General features: G+C 44.0%; 3 protein-coding genes across 3 annotated transcripts; 2 read left to right on the forward strand and 1 right to left on the reverse strand.

Annotated features, from left to right (window-relative positions):
- Nucleotides 1-243: 243 nt before the first annotated feature.
- On the reverse strand, nt 244-4,389 carry med21 (mediator complex subunit 21). Its single transcript, XM_037461933.2, has 4 exons — nt 4,234-4,389; nt 3,753-3,867; nt 3,308-3,408; nt 244-1,787 (listed from the first exon to the last, which is right to left on the reverse strand). The coding sequence occupies exons 1-4, from the start codon at nt 4,273-4,275 to the stop codon at nt 1,608-1,610; spliced, it is 438 nt and encodes a 145-aa protein (XP_037317830.1). The 5' UTR covers nt 4,276-4,389; the 3' UTR covers nt 244-1,607.
- fgfr1op2 (FGFR1 oncogene partner 2) lies at nt 4,366-7,889 on the forward strand. The gene is made up of 6 exons (XM_037461932.2): nt 4,366-4,642; nt 5,477-5,613; nt 5,818-5,935; nt 6,918-7,060; nt 7,205-7,318; nt 7,450-7,889. Exons 1-6 carry the CDS (start codon nt 4,618-4,620, stop codon nt 7,585-7,587), a joined length of 675 nt encoding a protein of 224 aa, XP_037317829.1. The 5' UTR covers nt 4,366-4,617; the 3' UTR covers nt 7,588-7,889.
- Nucleotides 7,890-8,474: 585 nt separating this feature from the next.
- On the forward strand, nt 8,475-20,540 carry tm7sf3 (transmembrane 7 superfamily member 3). Its single transcript, XM_037460748.2, has 12 exons — nt 8,475-8,796; nt 10,205-10,359; nt 13,544-13,694; nt 13,992-14,112; nt 15,294-15,465; nt 15,558-15,735; nt 17,360-17,446; nt 18,069-18,149; nt 18,280-18,432; nt 18,508-18,608; nt 19,083-19,245; nt 19,339-20,540. The coding sequence occupies exons 1-12, from the start codon at nt 8,697-8,699 to the stop codon at nt 19,590-19,592; spliced, it is 1,716 nt and encodes a 571-aa protein (XP_037316645.2). The 5' UTR covers nt 8,475-8,696; the 3' UTR covers nt 19,593-20,540.
- The last annotated feature ends 1,023 nt before the right edge of the window (nt 20,541-21,563 follow it).

Below are 21,563 nucleotides of genomic sequence, written 5' to 3' on the forward strand. Positions count from 1 at the left end.
AAATACAGCAGAATAAAATCACAAACAACAAACTTGTGTTGACATGAAAAGCAGTTCAGGCTGTGGATGTCCTTATTTGGACGTGTCCAGTGTTTTTACTGGAAGAGCAGTGATGTTGACATGCACCGATGTGGGTGTGCCCTGCTAACACGTCTGGGTGTGGTGTCCAACATGCCTGTTTATGTACTCCTCACATCAATGGTGCCCACTGAGCTGTAACACACCACCTATATTTAGATTCGGTGAATAAACTCTGTGCCGTGAAGCCTGGACTAAGACCAGAGAGAGACTTTTTTTATTTGAGGGAAATTAAGGACGCACCCCACACCAAAACACTGATGTATTAAAATATTATTTTAGCTGGATTTTCTTTATTAACAGTTCACCAACCATGTTTCTTTCATCAAATGAGACTTCTTAAGAGTTAACACACATTTATTGAATTTAAAGGAATTACGTAAATAAACAGTTAATTAGACATTAGTATGTATTTTGCTGTTCTATAGATTACTCTGGGACCACTCGGGTACTCTCATACTGCTTGAGCTGTAAAAAACTGCATCTTGAAAAATGATATTTTTTGTACCATTGAGATGTCGTTAAAGAATGGTTTCAAAGGATCTAGATATTAAAATAACATGATACAATTTAATTGGTAGGGTTTCCAGAAGAAAACCCTAAAATGATTTATTTCCACCCAGAATTTTCACTATGGAGTACTAAATTGGTCACTGTTCCCATATCTATGTCATATATATCAGCAGCTCTCTTCCAAAAGTTATCCCTCAACAGACTGTCTTCCAAAGTTATTTTAGAATCTTACTCATGAAGTCATCTCAAAAGACAACACAAAGCTTAGTTCTTACAAATGTATTTGACATTTTTTGAGGAAGTTGTAGTTGTGTATTTAAGAACCGCAGAAGTGTTCAAATAGTGAAAATGAGATAATTTCAATAACGCACAATTAATCATAGTATTATGTAGACTTCAAACTTTGTGCAATGCCATGATTTAAGAACCACCTTCACAATAAATATCCTTTGTGTAGCAGAGCTAGAAACACTTCCTTCACCTGAATCACAAAACAAATGTTTAGAGGTTTGTGTGTCATAGACACAAACCTTGAACACATTTTATCTGTGTATCAAACTTTATTTAAAAAAGAAAACAAAATGCGTCAGAGTTACAGTGAGCAGAGCAAGTTTGTCAAATGGTCTAAAGCTTGTCTAGAGCTTTTTCACTGGATACACCAAAACAAGAATTTTAAATCAATTCATTCATAAATATCTACAAAAAAAAAAAAACAGACTTGATCAACATTAAATAAAAGGCATGGTGACAAATCACACATTCAGACCAATGTTGTGGAGACAAACGATATCTCAGCATGTGAACACAAAGGTCCTTTTTGAAAAAAAAGGGTGCGTCTGTGAAGACCCACCTTTACCATTTGAATTAGCGTTGCTAAGCAACCAAATGACATTTCATTTGCATTTCCCCTACAGACATGCTCGGACTGTTTTGAGGCCAGCAGCGGATGTCTGAGGGTAAAAATGAAGAGTCAACGAATTGAGAATTGTCCAGGACTTCACTGTGTTCGCCGCGGGTCAGGATTCGGCCGGCGAGGGCTGGCTTGGCGCTCCGTTGCGTGTGCGGAGCTGAGACTGGGCGATGTCAGCCAGGGCGCTCTGGATCTTCTCCAGCAGCACGTCACCACGATAAACCACCTCCTCCAGGCGAGCTGCTGCGTCGTGGTTCTCCTCCTCCAGCTGACGCAGACTGGCCGCCTGTCGCAAGGGAACACGTCATTTAAAGTGATCGGGATATCTTGTACATCAACTGATGGCGGAATTTTTTTTTTATACATTTGTAAAAAGACCCAAGTAAAGCAAATTATACAAACTATGGTAAACAAGAGAATGTCTCATGCTGTTTCACTGATCAATGGTGGGAGGTTGGTTTGTCAATTCCTAATTGATGGACCACTGACTGATTGCCCAGGATGGAAAACGCATTAGTTTTCAGACAACAAAATATAAAAAATAAAGTGATACCATATATTTAAGCTATTGAAGAGCAGCTTTAAGGTACTCCTACTTTGCTTTCTTACTGGATGACTTGTTAAGTGTCCAAACAATGTGTCACCTATCACAACTGTATAAATATAGACTCACTGTTCAGTTATTTCCAGCACTCTGGATGTGAGCAACTCTAATGAAGCACCTTTCAAGGCAATACAAGGGAATGTTATTTTCTACTTTTTAGCCTTTTATTGTTTGAATGAAATTCACTGTGACTTTTTAAAATCTCCCTCTGGGGGGTGAATTCAAATGTTCTATCTTTATGCTGGAAAAAGTTTCAAACATTGTGTGCTTCAAGAGTGACATGGGGCCATCCATGGGAAGTTGAGGACCTAGAAAGAATGCATTAATGAGGTCATCATTGTATAAACTGATTCTTCAAATGGAACATCACTTGGTCTCAGTATTTCAGCTGTTGAAGATAAACTGAAAATGACTCTGGTAAAATATATATATATAGGGTTTCCAAAATACATTATATGTGGTGGTGGCTACCCTAATAGTCATTCCAGATATGTAGTGGCTAGTTGCTCACATCACCTGCATTCAGATTAACCTGCAAGAATCATTGGTTTCATCCAATATGACCTTGCATCTTTAGGACATGAATTAACAGTCAAAGCATAAACGTTCTCTTTTTCTCACTTTAGGACAACATAAAATGCCAAAAAAAGAACAAAAAATAAAAATTTATGCTAATCTACGTTTTTTTTAAAGACCTAAATAAACCCTCATCCATCACTTCCTGCATTGTGAAACAAAATCACATGTATTTTTGGAGTTGTAAGCGATGCAGGGTGGTCAAACACTCCCCTCCATTCAAAAAAGAAAAAGCTCAATTTGATGTTACTGCATCCAACAAAATGATAGCTAGCCAACAGTGGCATGATTTGAATTATTATGATTTTTTCATTCATGTGAAATAATTTAGCAGCACCTCTGGGGCCTACTGAGTGATGCTTTGAATGAATGGATGAGAATAGCCACTTCAAACCTTAAACTATTGTGTATACCTATTTTGTGTTACAATGTGGTAAAGAATATATAAATTATTCATTTATTTTTATATCCATGAGTGGACATCAGTTGCCGAATTATAGAAAGGAGAGTTACAAGAGTTGATTTGGCCTTATTTGCTGACTGAAAGCTAGTAATACCAGATGTTTTTTAACCCTAACCCTAACCTGTAACCAATAAATCTGAAGGTTAGTTATGCATGTGCTGACCTGCAGAACTGCCGTGGACTCCTCGCTGGGCAGGGAGTCAATTAGTACATCCACATCTTTGGCCGTTCTGGCAATCAGGGCAGCAAATAGCTGGGCATATTCTGGGTAGAGATAGAAGATAGTATTTGGAATAATATGAGCTAAATGTGAAGCAAAGCCTGTGTCTCTATGCTGTAACTCATGAGCAAACATATAACATTAAGATGAGGAAGAAAACAATGTGTTTTAGCAGTGAAATACAATGTGTTGATGCAAATTATGGATTGATTGTATCACATCAGTACACTCGGCCATTTGATACGCTCAAGAGATGACGGGTACATCATTGTTAACCAGCTGTTCAGAGGCAAGTTCTAGATTAATGAGAAAGCAAAGAAGTAAATAATAATGATGATGATGATGATGATGACGATGATGATGATGAGAACGGGTGAACACAACTCACCTTCGGTTGGGTTTGCGGGCTGATCTTTGTTGATTGCTGTCTGGATGTTACTGAAGGAGGCCGGAGGCGCACATTGCTGCAGGACGCCGATGGCATTACAAAACTGATCTGCGAGCTGGACACACAAAACAAAACCACTTGATTTGAACGGTCTTTCAGGCAGGAAGTGATAACAGTGTACGTTGATACGTATAGTGATGGACGGTGCCAGTCCGTCCCTCGATAGCTTTTCAATGACGTTCACGTTGAGGTTCCAACACTATGCACCATGTTTCTGTTTGTGTGGAATATAAACTGAAGATAAACGTGTTGGTGGTAACGTTACAGGCCCCTGGTCGAGAGCTACTCAGTGATGTAACAATGTTTACAGAGTTAGTGAACATACCTTCAGTAACTCAGGCACATACCTACCAACTTAAAATTAAACGAGCAGTCAAAATGGACTTTAGCTAATGTTTAAATATTCCAAAATGTGTCTTACCGAATTGACAGCGTCTTGGAGTTGCGTTAGCCTGTCCGCCATATTTTCGGCACTCTAACAAAGTCTCTCTGTTATTGTCGCGAGAATGTTCTGATATCACAAATCTCGCGGGATTTTGACGGGATTTTGGAAGCTTTAGTCGGTATATTATCGTTTAGGGTAGTTGTTGCAACTTAAATCATATTCAGTTCTGACGTAAACGAGATAAATCAAGCTCAAAGTTCATGCCTGCTGTCAGATCCTCGTGTTTTAAAGAGGAATACTGCCGCATTTTTACCTCTAACCCTACTTGTTGGCCTTTGATGGAGACTAATGTTAGCCTTTAGCTAATATTAGCTACTATAATACATCAACAGGAAGTAACGGCGGACAGACTAAACTCCAATGTCTTGCACTTTGAGTTCCCCAGGTACGACAGTTTCTTCTTCATTTACATTTGTAAAAAAACGACAACTCAATTGTGATATGATTCGACCAGTTAGAACATGTTTGTAATATCAACCTGAATTGTATGGCTTTGTATGACAGCTGGAGTGTGGGTTGTACGTCGGCTAACAAGTTAGCATAGACTTCATTCGTTTGTGCTGCTTGTACGATTTTAACGTTACCCTGTCAATTAACGTTAACTTAATCAGAAACAGTGCTAAGATTCTTTTATTCTATCTAAATAGGTGTGGCTACAGGTAACTTAATGTAACGCTTCAGTTCAAGTTAATGTTAGCTTGAGCGAGTTGCTGACATCAATGGTGTGACTTGTTACATGTCTTCATCTGATAAGTCATGTCTTTTATCTCTGGATGTTACACAGAGCAATGCATTCTAGTTGTGTCAATGTCAATGTTGGTGACATCTTTAGACTGCGATCACATCACAAATGGGAAGTATCAGTTTGTGTATAATATCTGCCCCTAATTTATTAAATGGGATGAAATCTTGATTATTAATCAAAGTACAGCCATTTTAAATACCAATAATGAGGGATGGGCAAGTCATATTAGACATAGCTATATTTATATGTACTTATTCCGATCCAATCTTCAGGTATATGAATTAATTAAGATGGGAGCAAAGGGAACATACTAGCCCAGCGCACACAATGATTTTATTGATCACAAAATGCATTAGTATTAAGCTTACCTGGTATGTAGAACCCTTAAATACATATTTTTTTCTACCAAAACTAGATTGCATTAGTTTATTAATTCCTTGTAGTTCATAGTAATGCTGACTTGTATTTCCTCAGGCATGAACTTTACCTTAGATAAAGTTCTGGCAGATGCCAAATCATTAGTGGAGCGGCTTCGTAACCATGACAACGCAGCTGAGATGTTAATTGAACAGACAACGTCGCTTAACAAGCGTGTGGAGGCCATGCAACAGGTATGGTATTACATTATGTTGGTTGCAATAAAATAGGAATGTTCTTTTTATAGACACTTCAGTGCATATTTACTAAAAACTAACATTGACCTTCTGATGAGAATTAGTGTAGGAAGTAATGCAAATCCTGTTAATTATGGGGTGTTTAAAATTCTTAACTGAAATATTCCAGTTGTCTAATTTGAGGTGGTTTCTTGTTGGCAGTACCAGGAGGAGATTGACACATTAAACCAGGTAGCGCGACATCGTCCTCGTTCTAGTCTGGTCCTAGGAATCCAACAGGAAAACCGTCAGATCAGAGATCTCCAGCAGGAAAACAAAGGTAGGCCGGTCGTTTGTGATGTTATCCGTACTGTGGGATTTTGGGGCTGCTATTAAAGGGAATGGGCTGTCATTTAATGGAGTGCAGGCACGTGCACAGACATTTGGGGGGAGGCTGGTGCTCAAACCAAAACAAAAGGTCATTGCCAAAATTATTGATGAAATTTAAAATAATAGATAAAAAACTGAGTAGGATATCTTCAACTTGTATGTTTGTTAACAAACTCAAATTACCAAATTGAATAAATAAGCCAATAACAGGTTCAAAACAAACAAAACTAGGCCATATTGTATATCCATATAATATGTTAAATGATCAACAAATCACCAGACTCTATGCTATGAATAAATTAAAGGATATTCACAGGTGCATCCTCCTTGGTGCAATTTTTTTTTACTTCACTGTGATTTATTTCAATGGCAAGCAGGAGAAGGTCGGAAAGTCTTTCTTCCCCACAGAGACTTCTGAGCCTGTTCTTTATTATCTTCAGTTTTGAAAAGGATCTTTCCACGGAAGCTGTTGTCAGCGTTGCATAGATCCTTACCACCTTCACAATGGTTGGAAAGATGAGCTGGCCCGTGTTCTCCTCCACAACCATAACAATAATAATATACCACAATATACCTCACCAGACTGTAGTTCAACTTAAGACCTACCTTTCATTTCACAACAGTAAACCTGCCTTTAAATGCTCTGAGGAGGAGGAATTGATGACAGAGAGAGCAACTTTTATTCTTAAATTTTGACGAATGAAGAAAAGATTGGGCTCCAGTAAAAGGGGCACTTTTCTCATCCAGGGTTAAAGGGCAGGTGCTTGAGCACCACTAGTGGTCTATCTGTGCACTTGCATGATGGAGTGGACTCATATTTGTCACAAACATAGAGCTTGTTCATCCCAACACAGCCACATGAAATGGACAGATGTTCTTGTTTTCTGGTGTAATGTCTCTGAAAATCCATCCTGTCTTTACTTTTCCTGCAGAGCTACGAACGTCATTGGATGAACACCAGTCTGCGTTAGAGCTCATCATGACCAAATACAGGGAGCAGGTGTTCAGGCTCCTCATGGCCAGCAAGAGAGACGACCCCACCATCGTGACACAGCTGAAGGAGCAGCACTCCACGGTTAGTGAGGCCGACTTAATCCTACTTTAAGTGTCTGTTTATTGGATCTTGAGCTGAAAAACAGTGACAGCTGATTGCTTAAGACCCGCTTACCCAATTACCACTGTCTTTTTTATTAACTCAATTTGCTTTTCATTTTTCTAGGAAATGCAAGCACACATAGACAAGATCAGTGAGATGGCTTCCGTGATGAGGAAGGCGATCGAGGTGGATGAGGGACGAATATGTGAAGACGAGGAGAGGATTAAACAGCTAGAGGTAAAAGGAAATAACCCCATCAATTGATGCACCACCAAATGAATGGTTTGTCCTTAGCAGTAACAAAAGGCGTAGGATCATTGGTGCAATTTCTGAACCCATGACTGGACTTTTCTTCTTATGCGTCGTAGCTGGAGAACAGCGGCCTCCGAGAGCTGCTGGGAATCAGTCGCGAGGCTTTCCTGGTTCTGAAGAGAGACGACGTATCAGAGAACACGTCACTGTCGCCGTTGTTGACCAGCGCCGACATCAGCCTACGGAAGAATTAGGGAGCCCCATGGCGACCGCTCCCTCCCCCCATGCTGCTGCTGCCACTATTGTGTACAGTGTCTTGCCACATACAGCTTCTTCTTTTGCCCTCTACACATTCTGTATACTCTCCTTTCTCCTGGAGCATTTATGGCGTGGTGCTGCAGAGACAACAGGCCGTGGGAAAGATCTGTCTCATTCTTTGTTTTTCGGTACTATGTGTGATCATTTAGCCAGCATGCATGAGACTGTGGTGCCTGCAAGGTTTTAATGTATGAATGGGTAAAAGAAGGGCTTGAGTTGAAATAAATCCAAAAAACAATTGCCTCTGTTTTTAGTTCTGTGTTGCGGCCTGAGCGTGTTACTTAACTTCCACACTATACCTTGTCAAGGGGGGGCGGGGGGGTAGTCGGGCAAACAGTTTAGCCGAGCAGCAAGGGAGGGGGAGGGGGGGGTGTCAGTCTGCTGCTCCTTTGTGGTCCGCTGATGCGAGCGCCACACGTACATATTCGCACATGTGTGGAAATGCAGTGCGAAACTAACAATAACCTTTATTAAAAAGAAGGCAGGAATAGAACTATTATTCAACACTTCCCCTTCTGCTGCTGAACTGCAACAAATAAGCACAATAATGTTGGAGAGCATTCCTCTGACGTCGTTTTAATAGATAAATCAACCACAGCAGCACTTTTTGACTGCTTTACGTTAATGTTGTGCATGTTAGTATTTATGACTTTGCTGTTGTAGTTGTAGCTTTTATCAGTGTCAAAGAGTTCCCACTTTTCACAAGAGCCACATGCGCGCTTTTATACATCACTACAGAACAAGACGCGAGGTTTCAGAATGAGCATTGAAAAAAAAAAAAAAACCCAACATTAGATGAGCATGTAAACCGTGTAGAGTCCTAGCTGAGCGGACGCTTCGCGCAGGGAGGGGGAGCCATCGCGTCACCGACAGCGTGATGCCTCGCGCGCACACGGCTGTCTCGAGAAACCACTCAGTCCGGCCAAGCATGTCGCTCCTGCGGCAACTTCTGCTCCCCAGAGACGGGAGGCTGCGAGGATACCAGCGAGGTGACCCCCGAGGAACACCCGGGGACTCTGCTTAGAGACCGACAGCTGCAGAGGAGATGTCTCCGGGGACGGGGTGCCCGAGGCTTCTCCTTCCTCTCCTCCTTCTTCTCCTCCTTCTTCTCCTCCTGGCTCGCGGAGTTCAAGCGCAGGTGGAAAGTGAGTCACTGCAGAAAGCAGATCATTGTAACGCTACGTTTCACTTTTAGCAACGTCATTTGGTTTATCATCTGTAAGCTGATGTTTGATTAGGTTAAAGTCCTCGACATACTGCATTTTAATCACTAAAAGCGTTCAACTTGTTATGGTTAGTTTGAGCTAACGTCGGCTATCAACGAGATGTCACGTTTTCTCACAGACATACTCCTCGTCATGTGTTGATTTTGTCCAGTTTTGTCCCTTATTAATCGAAAAAATGGACATAATTCAGTTATTTGCGCTTTTGAAAAAAGTTGTGTTTGTGTCCCAGAGGTTATAACCGGCTACATGTCATCATGTGTTTTGGGAGTCATCACAGAGCAACTCTAACTCATAACACACACACACACGCGCACACAATATATGTGCGCGTGCGCGCGTGTGTGTGTGTGTGTGTTATCGAATGGGGTCGTGAAACCAGGTTGAGTGATCCTGAGTGTTTACTAGGTAAATAAATAAAGACTTTGCAACAGCAGCCTGGAGGTTGTGATGTTTTTGCTGAGGCCGGAAGGCTGTGAGGCTCAATCACCACAGATTTATCTCACTTTCTGCAAGTCATTGCGAGAGTGATCTGTGACAGAGATGAGTATTGAGGAAGCATCGCAGGGAGGAGACGACTTGAAGAAGTTGCTTTGGTTTTATTTCTCCTCTGTTGGTCAAACTACACGTGCTTCTCTGATCCTGTGAGTGGTTGCTGTTGCAGCGTGATCATCTGAAGTGGTCATGGTGTTGCACACTAAATCTGGTGCTTTTACTTAACAGTTCGTGCATGCACAGTGGATTCATTATTACTGTTTCATTTGAACAGAGCTGAAATGCATTGACCTAAACACAAGGTTAGAGGATGATACTGACCAAAGTCCAAAGGTTTTTCAGATAAAAATTGAAGATGACATTGCAAATCATTTTTATGATTTTACCAAGTGTTAATCTAGATTATACAGTTGTTGTTGTTGAAATATTTTTCGGTGTTTATGACTTTTTAACCAACAAGAGACCTCCTACATGAACAGCTGATGTGTTGTTTCAAGACAAGCAGTTTTGTAGGCCAGAATTAACATCTAAAATAAGTGTGGCCCGCTTGGACGTTAGAGACGTTTGTACAGATGTTAAACAAATACTTCATTACTCAACACACGGCGTACTTCTCCATTCAGCTGTTCTACCCTTGAGGGGAAGAACTTCCTTCCTTCAGGTCTCCTCCTCGGCTGAGCACCAACTGCCACTGTGCTGTCTGCAATGTCAGAGAAACGCCAATGTACCGAATGTTTGTCTCCTTCCGCTTCTTCGCGCTGAATGAGGTTCATGGGCAGCGCGCTCGGAACGATGAACCCACTCGATTAAACGTGCTTTCCCCTCTCTGTCGCAGACCGGGTGATCTTCCTGCCGGGGACGTTCCAGAACGTGAGCGTCTCGCGGAACGAGACGGTGCAGGCCGTGGTGTCCCGGATCCCTGCAGACGTGGCCTACGTCACCATGCAGTTCCACACACAGCACCGCAACGCCACGCTCTCCTACAGCAGGGTGAGGAAGTGCTGGTGGCTGACTGACGCATCTCTCCCCGCAGCTTCTCAAACATCGCTGCAAGATCGTTACAACTCTATGATGGAACACCCTCAACCCCCAACAGCTGTTTAGCTGAGCTTAGCATGAAGCTTTTAAATAGGCGGAGGCAGCTACCCATGTCTGAAAGGAAATGGTTCCTACACCAAACTGATCTCAACTAGGTCTGGTGGATTATCTTGAGGTTCTGGGTCATTTTATCTGGAAAGATGTATTGATGTTTGGCACTTTGAGCATCACAAGCTTATTGTAATGTTATTATAAGACCTCGCTACGGCCAAAATGTCTAACAACAGAAAACTCCCACCCGTCAGTCAGTCCTCTTTTATAGCGCTTATCCTTAGTGGGGCGGAGTCCATCCCATCTAACAGGGGGAGAACTGGGCACACCTTGGACTGGCCTCCAGTTAAACACAGGACTGACATAGAGACTCCCAGTCATTCACTCTCACATTCACACACCTAGGGGCCAATCTAAAGTCACTAATTAACCTAATCCCCAGAGCATGTCGTTGGACTGTGGGGGGGGGAACCCACGCAGATAAGGGGAGAACATACGGACCCCACACAGAAGGGCCGCTGGGGGCTTTCAAATGGAGGTCCTTCTCCCTGTGAGGCACCAGTTGTCTGGGAGCACACTGGCATGTTCTTCGTGGTGCACTGAGATCGCACTGAACATGACTTTGCTATAAAAGTGGACGAAAGCTCAGTGTTAAGAGCTTGAAAATGCGGCGTTCTGCTAAATCAGCAAATCACAAGCCTGACCACTTTTATACAGTTTCTCCACCTCTTGTCTGAGGTTTGATGGTTTTAGCAATAGCAGTAAAAGCTGAAGACGCTCACTGAACTGTGAGTTATGCCTCGCGTAGGAGTCGGCAGTTACTTCTCTCTCTCTGATTAATGAATGAGGCTTTGTGAGCGAGGTTCGTCCCGCCCACTGAGAGAAGAGGCAGTCAGCTGATGTGCGGTCCCCTGGTCATGAGCGGCAGACGGGGCGGAAAAAAAAAAAAAAAAAAAAACTTTCTGGCATCAGTCCCAGAGGTCTCAGGGGACAGCTCGGTTAGGGTCCGAGCTAATGTTGGTGCAAATGTGCGCCAAGCCAGCCGAGATGGAGCCGGTCGCTGGGCCCAAAACAACCAAATCTGCCGAGGGGAAAAAAAAAAAAAAAAAGGAAGTGGGTTTTCAGACCCAAGCGGACAGGAACTATTGAGTGGCCATGCACACTTCTTATGGTCCTTTCATATTGTTACGTCTACTGGTTTCCTTTTCCAGTTACTTTTCTCACTCTCTCTCACACACACACACACACACAAACACACTGCATGCAGTCAACCGCAATATCCTGTTTTTAAACGTTTGATGTTATTTCTTTTATGCGATGGTGTGGTTATTGGTGCTAATGACTGTCAATTTCTGTTCCGTCAACAGACCCGATTCGCCAAAGCACTTAATAAAATGGAAGTTGCACATGGTTTCTTACGACATAGAACTGGATATTCATGATCACTATGTTTACATGCTCAAAATAGTCAGTTATTTCAAACAAAGGCCATATTCATTTAATGCGGTTTCCATGGCTAATGAAATGAATATTCCACTAATATCCCTAGTAGCATGCGGCTATGCATACCACACACGCTACAAACTCTACTGAATGGATCCAAAGGCTGCTCCAAAAGCCTGAAATCTCCATTGGAAAATGCTCTTTTTAAACAGGAATAAGCCCGAACTGTCATGTCCAAAAGGAATAAACTGTTAACTGAGTCTGAATATTGTCGTACTCTGAAGAACGGTGATGTTAGTATGACCGTGTGACCGTAGTCACTGGAATGCGATTCCTGGTCATACTGCTGTAAATCCTTTCCTCGCTCTTGGAAGGATTAGGATGCTTGGCAGTTTCTCTAACTCGGTGGCGTTTTCAAATATAATCAGCGAATCATACTAAACCGAATGGGGTCTCGCCGCAGCGCCAAGGACAACAACAACAACAACAACAAGACGAGCTTCATACAATGGAGTCTCTGTATGAGCAGTTGGACAGAGAGACGTACTGTGTGGGGACAGTTTCAGTCTCACACAACAGGAATTCATCCCATCCTCCCCGGAGAATTTGTATATGGCAAAATACGTGGTTTGTTCCCCGAGGAGAGGAGAACTCGGCCCTCTACTATGCCAGCTGGGACTTTGATACCAATCACCTGGATGCAACCGGTGTTCCACGGCACACTGAAACCTTCTAAAGCCCTCAGCTGCCAAAGCGTTCCTCAGTGTGATGTCTTGGCGCAATTGTGTATGTGTGTGTGTGTGTGTTAAATGTAGGTTATATTGTGAACACAGTACAGATACACATGTTTTAGGAAGGTGCCGTGGAAAGTGCTGGTTCATGAAGAGTTCTTAGGATTTGAAATCAGTTCAAGCATTTGATGAACGTCTGAATGAGCCTAGCCCCAGAGAACTCAAGAGGGATCTTCTGTCAATATGAACAAGGCAGAACGGCATGATACATTTATTATGAGTTTTCGAAGCAGCAACACATGGAATGAGACGTATCAGGCTCATTTTCAGATTCTTTCGTACTTCTATGATTAGAAGGTTGAGATGTTGTTCTGGTCTCCAACAGACTGAGCGAGATGAACTTCAACCAACTGCGCCATCATCTCCATGTACTTCTGTCTACAAATATCTCAAAGAAAGCAGACTCTTGACGTTTTTGAAACTGCCCGTAGTGCTTCTTCTTCGTAGGATTTTGTAGACAGCAGTACTGAACACCAGCCAACTCGTGTGTGAGCTCTGACCCGGGCACTTATTTGAACCTCTTTACTCTGCCAATGAAAAGACTGAATTCGGTTCCCTGTACTCGTTAACAATATGTTGAGATTGTTGAAGATACAAACAAACCTGAAGCCCGGGGAGTGTTTGCTCAGCAGACTCGGGGTTCCACGAAGACGCAGGCGGTTGGTTTTCAAAAGAGAAACTAGTGCTTTGACTCGATGCTGCCTGACTCAATGACCCAAACACTTGCCATGACCTTTTGTCCTGGGCAATCCCTCTGGCTCCCGTTATGTCTGGGTGTTTCTAATGGTTTCATGTGAAGCACGCGGAATGCGCCCTGTTGTTGAAATGTGCTTTGCCTTGCGTTGCCGTAGATGCCCGGCCTAGGCCCCTCCCTGACGGCGGTGGACCCGGGGCTCCTGACGGCTCTGGCGCCGAGCCAAGCGACCCTCTCCCTGTTCATGTCTTCCCCGGATGAGGACACCGTGGCGGGGACCGGGGTCATCCTGCCGTACTCCAGCACCGGTACTTCTTCTCTGACACTCCTCCTGGGCCATTAGGTCCGGCGCCCTCTTTCCATCTGTGCCGCACAAACAAGGATTTTGCAGCCAGAAAAAGCAGCTCCGTGGATGCGCGTTTGGACTTGAGGAGGTCTGTGCGGACCACGAGTGAGAACTAGCATTGATGGAGGCCCCCTGGTGTGTTGATCCGCCCAAACTAAAAGTCTTTCCGAGAATGCTACCAAAGCCTGAGGGGAATATTGTTTTTGTCTTCTCTCGGCCGAACACGGCAGCTACTAATGACTCTGTTCTCTTTTTTTAGATCCAGTCCCTGGAGCTTGTAACCCGGAGGTCAACCTGGACATCGACCCGAACGTCTACATCCTCTACAACCTCTACGAGACCACCATCCGCTTTGCCCCGGCCAACTTAGGCTACGAAAGGTAAAATGGCAGCAGGAAAGGGCATCGTCTGCTCAGCTTCCCGTTTGGGCTGCCCCCCCCCCCGACCAAAAGCCCCGTCAGCCGAGGCACCCCGTCGTGTATCTCCTCTGAAACCATCTCATGCTCTCTCTTCCTTCCACTCTGCGGCTGAAAGCACTCGTCCGTTATCTGTCACCAAGACGTCCTCGGGGGGATGAACCCAGGACTCGTTCACGTGTTGAATCACTTCCTGTTGTGGCATTTGTTACCCGGCAGACCCGAGCAGTAAGCGCCGCTGTGGTCAAATCTCTCGGAAGGTTTCGTTCTTTTCTTTGTATCTGAAAGGTTGCGAGGAGGAAAAGCTCTCTGCACTTCCTTTATAACGGTGGCTTTTCGGGGTTTGTGGAAGGAATCCTCTTGTTGTGGGAGAGGTTGGAAATGCCAAACCGCACACTTGAAATGTGTCGAATGGCGTTTTCAGCTCATTACCGTGGTTTGGACAAATACTCGGCTCTTTGTTGAATGTCAGTAAACTCCAGTTAAAGCTCCACGTGTTTGACGTGTCTGACAGGGAAAATCACTTCAGTTATTACATCAGGTGAGGAGTCCATGTGACGACCAACACCACCTCGCGTCTGGAGGGTCACTCGCGTGTTCGCGCTGACTAGAGGGCAAAATGAGACGTGCTCTTTTGGTCATTTCTTCCCAAACCAAATTCTACTTCCGCTTTTACTTGTGATGTAAATCAGACCAGTGTTGAAGGTGTAGCGGCCGACGGGGGCGGGGAGTCGGGGGGAGAGCGGGTGTAGTTGCGCGCTCTCTTGTCTGCTGGTGGGCGGAGCTGCCGCGCGCAGAGTGGACTGTTGTAAACAGTTGGGAGAGAAAATGTGTAGTTTTATTTTCAGAAAAAAAAAAGTCAAATGGAAAAAGTTTTTTATTCCTTCCGTGCGGCCCGGTAGCAAATGGCCAACGGGCCGGTACCGGTCCACTACCCGGTGGTTGGAGACCGCTTATATAGAAGGTAAATCATGTATACCAGTGGTTCCCAAACTGGGGGTCGCATTGTTTTTTTGTTTATTTGTTCGGTCGGGGGGGGGGGTCTTCGAATGTCCCTAAATCCTTTATGGGGGTCTTGACAGAAAACGTTAAATGATGAATACTAACATGATTATAGTTATAATAACACCTGAAGTCTCCATCAGGGGAGAAACTCCTCCGGCCTGCGACACATCGACAGAACCGGACACACGCTGGCGGCTGCGGTACGACGTCTACCAGTACTTCCTGCCCGAGAGCGACCTGTCAGAGCGCAGCCTTTTCGCCGCCATTCAGGCCGTGGCGGACGCCCAGGGCGCGGTGAAGAACGCCAAACGGGTGGGACGCCGAGAACGCCGTCGTTCACTCTCGCTGCTATTAGCTCGTTGGCAAGAGAAGCTCACTTTTCCCTGGGGCCCATCCCGCTGCAGGTCATGACGCTGCTATCGTCAGATGCGAGCACGGCGGGGTTCAACTCCATCCCCGGGCAGGGCGTCGTGTACTCGGTGGTGGTCAGAGACCCGCTGAGGAACACCTCGGCCTCCTACGTCCCCGCCCACACCTACGCCTGCAGCTTCGCCTCCACTCTGGACGGCTGTCACACACTCGGTGAGCTCCGCGACCGTCATTCCACGGCTTATAAGGGGGGTTTTCAGATGTTTTTCAGAAGTTGTTATTTTTGTTCTCATCCTGCATATATGCATGTATTCTATTATAATACAAACCAACAATCTCTTGGGTTAGAGCAAAAAATTCGGCCTGCTGGTAATGGATTTTAACATTGGATTTTGGCAAAAGATAAGCTCTAATTAATAAAGGTATGTTTGGTTGAAAGATATATCGGTGTAACATTAATTAGACATTAATGTCTAAAAATGCGTAGACCAATGTTATATATCGGGTCACTTATAGGCGCATCGGTTGTATTCGGACCAACAACTGATGGATAATTGAGAATTATTAGATATTTCCACCGATGCTTGTTGTTTGTTTCCACCTGTGTCCAATCACCTCCCCAGTGCATTTAAGCCATGTCAGTCTCTCTTGTCTCGTGTCGCGTCATTACATGTCGTTGGTGTATGTCCCTGGACCCTGTCGGCGTTTTGGCCACTTTTTGGGATTTTGGATTTTTTGGATATTAAAGAATACATTTTTTTTTTTTACTTTGAGTCCTGCCTCGGCCTGCCTGCACCGGTCTTGACAGATGCAGTTCTATCTCAAGGCTTTACAGCACTCGTTCCGCGGTCCAGGACACACACTGACCAATTACAATCACGTGAAGCTATTCAGCAAATGACCTGTGACATAATGACATCACTATTGCAAATGGACCCTTGCATGTTCAAAACTAGTAGGTGTCATATAGTCCGACAGTGGGGAAATTTGAATGTGTCATAACGAGAAAAGGCACAAATATATTGACTATGCTATTGACCAATAAAATGGCACAGAAAAATCAATGTAACGCACAACCTGATCAGAATCCTAAGACATGAATTCACTCCCCAACAAATCAGTAAACAGAGAGAAATAACAAGTGGTTTACATAAACACACAGAGTGCCTTATCTTATTAGAAGATGAGAAGAATATAATGTTTGGGCTTTTTGGGGTGAAGGCAAAAGTAAATTAATATCTCACTTCAAATTTGGCATGAACCGAAATGAAGCTGCAGGACTTTCTGTTTTGTATTTTTACAATCAAGCCCTTATTGTATAACAATAAATATTGTTATTCAAATTCACTTTTATTTAATATGATTTCAGAAATGTTAATACAACTTATCTGGTATTAAATCATTATGCAATGTAATCGTGATGTTCTGGACCTGGATTTCGTTGAAGATTAAATAACCCTCTTATGTATATTGAATTGTTTACTTCCATTGTGCCAAATGTATCCGTCCCTTTAATCAATTTGGGCTTCCCCGTCATGCAAGGCCTCAGCCTTGTGGTTGTCTGCCACGAGCTGCCATAAAGTCACCTTTCATCTAGTTTCAAGCAATGTTTTCCCAACGTACACGATGAACACTGAAGAAAAGAGGGTTGTAACAACATCTCCCATGACCTCAGGCCTCTTCCACCAACGTCTCTTGTCTCTAGATGAAATACAGGAAATCCCCGTCCGAGATATCAGGACGTCTTTTAGCAGAGGTTAAGGAATGCTGGGAGAGCGGGTTTGACTTTTTGCTGCTTTGGACACAGTTCATGATTTGTGTTATTTTGACTTTTCAGGAAAGATCTCTACAAAGATGTTCTTCACCATCGCTGGCTTGGCGGGCCTGTTTGTCTGTTTCTTCGGGCATCGATTCTTTAAATGTGGTGAGTGGTAATAGCTTTATGCAACGTTGTTATGGTGTTATCATATATCATACACATATTTTAAATCCCCCCTCGCAACACCAAGCCAGTGATTTTGCTGATGAACCGGGTTGTGTTCTCTGCGAGGTGGTCTAGACGTCCCTTTAGCCAAGCCCTGGAACCAGTGAGGTGAGACTCTTAACAAAGCCCGGGAGGCAGCAGTAGAAGCTCTGAAGGACCGTCTCAAGAGTTTATTAACCCGTAGACTTGGGAATCAAGCACTTCAGTCTGAGAAACGAGTTTCTTTTTTTTTTAAAAGCTCATTTTTCACTCAGACTAAAGACGTCATGTCTCGACTATTTCCAGACACAGTTCACCGTAGGGTCAGCAGAGTAGATTAGTAGGGGTCGGAGGTCATGTTTGTGATTCCTGTACTTCAAAATAGAGATGAAAACCAGATCTGAAGCTGTGGCATTGATACTTTTACTTAATCCCTCGTAGAGTGTCGGGATACAGTGACCGTGAGGCCTCTCCTGTGGTCTCCCTCACGTGTGATGAGGTTCTACGGCGCGTTTGAACTACTGTGGCGTGTGAAGGCATTTACTTTACTCCTTCTCTCTGTTTCTGCCTCTTTGTCATGCAGAGTTGTTTTGCATGGGCTTCAGCTTTGCAACGTTTTTCTTCTTTGTGCTGATCACAAGGACCACGGATCTGGACTATGACAGTGAGTTCTTTCTTCTTTTTTTTTTTTTTAACCCCTGAAGCCTTTTGACCGTTTGCAAAGCTTTCTGTCAGTTTGCATGACTCAAGCCGGTCGGTACGAAGGATCTGAATGCGAGTCCGTCACTCTGCAGTCTGTCTGGCCGTCTCCGTGGTGATCGGCGTGTTGGGCGGGGTCCTCCTGGTGATGAGCTGGTGGCGCTTCGGTTCCGTCATGGCCTGCGTCGTCGTGGTTGGACTGATGCTCGGCTTCCTGGTCGCCTCCACGGTCCTCTTCACGCCTCTCGGTAGGAAGCCGAAGCCTTCGGTGGCTCTTCAATGCCGTCGTGTGTGACGTATTGAGAGAGTGTTTCTCTGCCTAGGGGACCTCAACGTGCTCAGACGCTCCGATGCCGTTTTCTGGTCGACCTTCTGCTGCATCATGGTCGCCGTTCCGCTCTTCTTCGTGCGGTGGCCCAGAGAGGTAACGCTCTGTAAAAGTAAACGTTTCTGTAACTTCCTGTGTGTTCCTTAAAGGATGCAGACGGTGACTTCCGTCCTCTTAATGCTTGAGGCGCAGCCCATCTTTAACGGGCCTGATGCCATTTCAAACCACTGACCGCCTCTAGGCGTGGTCTCCGTTGAGGAGCATCTTGGCTTCAACCCGGGTCCTTGTATTTAATCAAGTTACTTTGCTGCTATCTAGTGGTACGATGAAAGGATTCCGCGGTGATCAGCATCACCTTGTTAGAGGCACAGTATGTTAACAACCTTTGACTCTACATATGGTCACTTTTCACCCATTTGGAACAAGAACACAAAGGAAGGAATAGCATTACATAAGTGAAACAACAACACAACAGCAGTCACACGTACACTACATGAACTAATCCTTAACTATGTTCACTTCATCATTTGCATGTTTTGTATTAACAAACAATGAACAATGTGACCCCAGGGAAACATCGTCACGTGCGGCGCCGTCGGTGCTTACGCCGTGATTCTGGCCGTCAACGCCTACATCTACACCAGCCTGTCCTTCATCACTCTGAACATCCTCAAGCGCTTCCTCAACGACAACTTCAGCGCCGTGTTCACGGACGTGCCCTTCCAAGCCGCAGGTGAGTTCCCGAACGCCCGGTGGCGGCCCGAGCAGCGCTAATCCGATCCAAATGTTCCCTCTCAACACCGTCTCGTCCCTCCTGTCGGCCCAGACTACGTCATGATCACGTTGTGGGTGGTGCTCGCCGTCTGCGGCGTCGTCCTGCAGCTGTACCGCGAGCGCACGCGCCCCTTCTTCCCGCCCAGCCCGTACCTCATGTGGCTGCAGGAGCGCGAGCGGCGCAAGACCAACGTCCTCGACCCGAGCTACCACTTCCCGCCGCTGCGCAACCGCCTGCTGGCCCGAGCGCGGCAGCTCACCAGGAGGATGGAGCCGGCCGGGGAGCACACGCCTCTGCTGCTGTGAGCCTCACAACTGTCTGTGGAACGCTGAGCCCAGGTCACCTGACTGGAAGACGGTCCCGGTAGGACGTGGTCACGAGTGGGCACTTTTTTAAAAAGCAATAAGGTTTTTGTACAAAAGACTGTGACCTTTTTTTTCCCTGAACGCCACTTTTATTTAACTCTTAAATGACATTTGAAAAAAATCACAGATTGTGTTCAAGATGGTTCTTTTCTTTGAAGGTGTAAAATGTAGCTGTAGATGCTTTTCGATGTTTGTCTGGGATGTTCTCAAGGTACTGCTGGCGTCACGCAGGTCAGGAACCTGAAGACGATCCTCACAAACAAGCCACAAAATGTTTGCCTTCATACAGGAGACAAATACGTCACTGTGTCTGTTTTAACCTTTTGCTTTCATGTTTGTCTTTGTTATTTTCACACTGGATTTTATTGTACTCACTAGTTCTCATTGATTACCTCTTAAATCTATGAACGTTTTTAAACTGGTTTGTGCCGGGACTTTTCTCAGGGTTTCGCGCTCAGCTTTAAGACATCAATGCACAGAGACCACTCTTCGTCTTCAACCCTGTAAATGCTTATTTCGGTGTTTTATCTTATTTTCCTTAAAATACAAAATACAAAATCCCAAAGCATCATTGGACCTCAGCTCAGGACCCTGAAATCAAAGCGCTAAATGGAATTCAGCCATCATTCATATTAGAATTTATACCTGTGCTTTAATCTTCTGTGACAGATCAAAACATCCCATGTACCCACTTCCTGTTACCGTCCACAAGATTAATCCCAGTTGATAACACCGGATGCCTTTTAAGACGGGGGTTGTCGCTGGTGTGTACTCTGCTGTACAGAGGATGCCTTTTTAAATGAATCATCCTCTACTGTTCTGTTTGAATCGAAGTAGAAAAAAAATCTATTTATTATAAGACTAATAAAAAAGATGATGGCTTGTGTGGTTCGGATTTCATGTTTATTAGAGTACATTCATACCTGTATTGCATTGTATAATCAAATTAGAAATCACAGCATTCAGCCACCCAACTCCGCCCAGGAGTGTAGTGTCCTTTAGCACCACCGGGGGGCAGCAGAGCACATGTGACTGAAGAGGCCTGCACTCGATCTGGGGATTTCACTTGTTTAGTCAGGTTCATCTTAGCTATTAGGGAAATGTTCACTCCATTTTTCTAACATTACAGAAATTCTTTTAATGCGTCCTTCAAACTGATCTGATCTCTTATCTTTTACAAAAAAGCATTTTTAAACAAAAGCGATAGTTTGTTGCTCATTTTGTTAAGAACTCAACCTACGTAAAACTTAATTACTTTTCTTAGCACATGTCGTGGGGTTCAATCAAACTGGATTTGAATCTCCTTTGGTAACTCACATTCTATCTGCGAACATTAGTCGTAGTGATAGACAGAAACGTGAAAAGGTTCCTTCAATATGGAGTTAAGGGTTGCGCGTCCCCTGCAGCATGATTTGCATAATTCCAGACGTACTGCAGTGTTTCTCACAATGGTTTCTTTTAACTTGGTATTAAAAGGCGCTTTGTGACTTAAATATTCCCCAGTAATTAGTCGCGCTTACAGTAGGCGTGATTGGACTCTAACAATGTCTTTCCACAGCCTGTTGGGTATTTAGGATAATAATGTTTAGAGGCTTTAGAGAAAAATAAATCCTTAAAAAAAAAAACACTTGAAACATAACATGTAAAAAATGAATGAATGTGAAATACTTTAAAACATTTGTCCATTTATTAATCAAAATGACAAAAGACACAATCAACATTAAAATGCCGACAAACATGACGGGTCCCATAAAGTGCCAAACAGAAAAGCCTCACTGATAATATATATATATATATATATATCTATTTATACTGTATACACTCACAGACACCACATAGAAAACTAGATTTCTACACAAATTAGAAACCATATAAAAAAACCATATCAATATATAAACCTTGAACCGCCCC

The sequence above is a fragment of the Pungitius pungitius genome, chromosome 2 (assembly GCF_949316345.1).
Source record: "Pungitius pungitius chromosome 2, fPunPun2.1, whole genome shotgun sequence".
Lineage (NCBI taxonomy): Eukaryota > Metazoa > Chordata > Actinopteri > Perciformes > Gasterosteidae > Pungitius > Pungitius pungitius.

Excerpts from the sequence above, each read along its gene's own strand:
- med21 (XM_037461933.2), bottom strand. The coding sequence starts at position 4,275 with ATGGCGGACAGGCTAACGCAACTCCAAGACGCTGTCAATTCG. Across the intron at positions 3,409-3,752 it reads GCCCGCAAACCCAACCGAAG|AATATGCCCAGCTATTTGCT; the intron begins GTGAGTTGTGTT and ends ATCTCTACCCAG. Across the intron at positions 1,788-3,307 it reads AGTCCACGGCAGTTCTGCAG|GCGGCCAGTCTGCGTCAGCT; the intron begins GTCAGCACATGC and ends CCCTTGCGACAG.
- fgfr1op2 (XM_037461932.2), top strand. The coding sequence starts at position 4,618 with ATGTCTTGCACTTTGAGTTCCCCAG. Across the intron at positions 5,614-5,817 it reads GTGTGGAGGCCATGCAACAG|TACCAGGAGGAGATTGACAC; the intron begins GTATGGTATTAC and ends TCTTGTTGGCAG. Across the intron at positions 7,319-7,449 it reads AGAGGATTAAACAGCTAGAG|CTGGAGAACAGCGGCCTCCG; the intron begins GTAAAAGGAAAT and ends TATGCGTCGTAG.
- tm7sf3 (XM_037460748.2), top strand. The coding sequence starts at position 8,697 with ATGTCTCCGGGGACGGGGTGCCCGAGGCTTCTCCTTCCTCTCCTCCTT. Across the intron at positions 14,113-15,293 it reads GCCAACTTAGGCTACGAAAG|GGGAGAAACTCCTCCGGCCT; the intron begins GTAAAATGGCAG and ends AGTCTCCATCAG. Across the intron at positions 17,447-18,068 it reads GCATCGATTCTTTAAATGTG|AGTTGTTTTGCATGGGCTTC; the intron begins GTGAGTGGTAAT and ends TTTGTCATGCAG.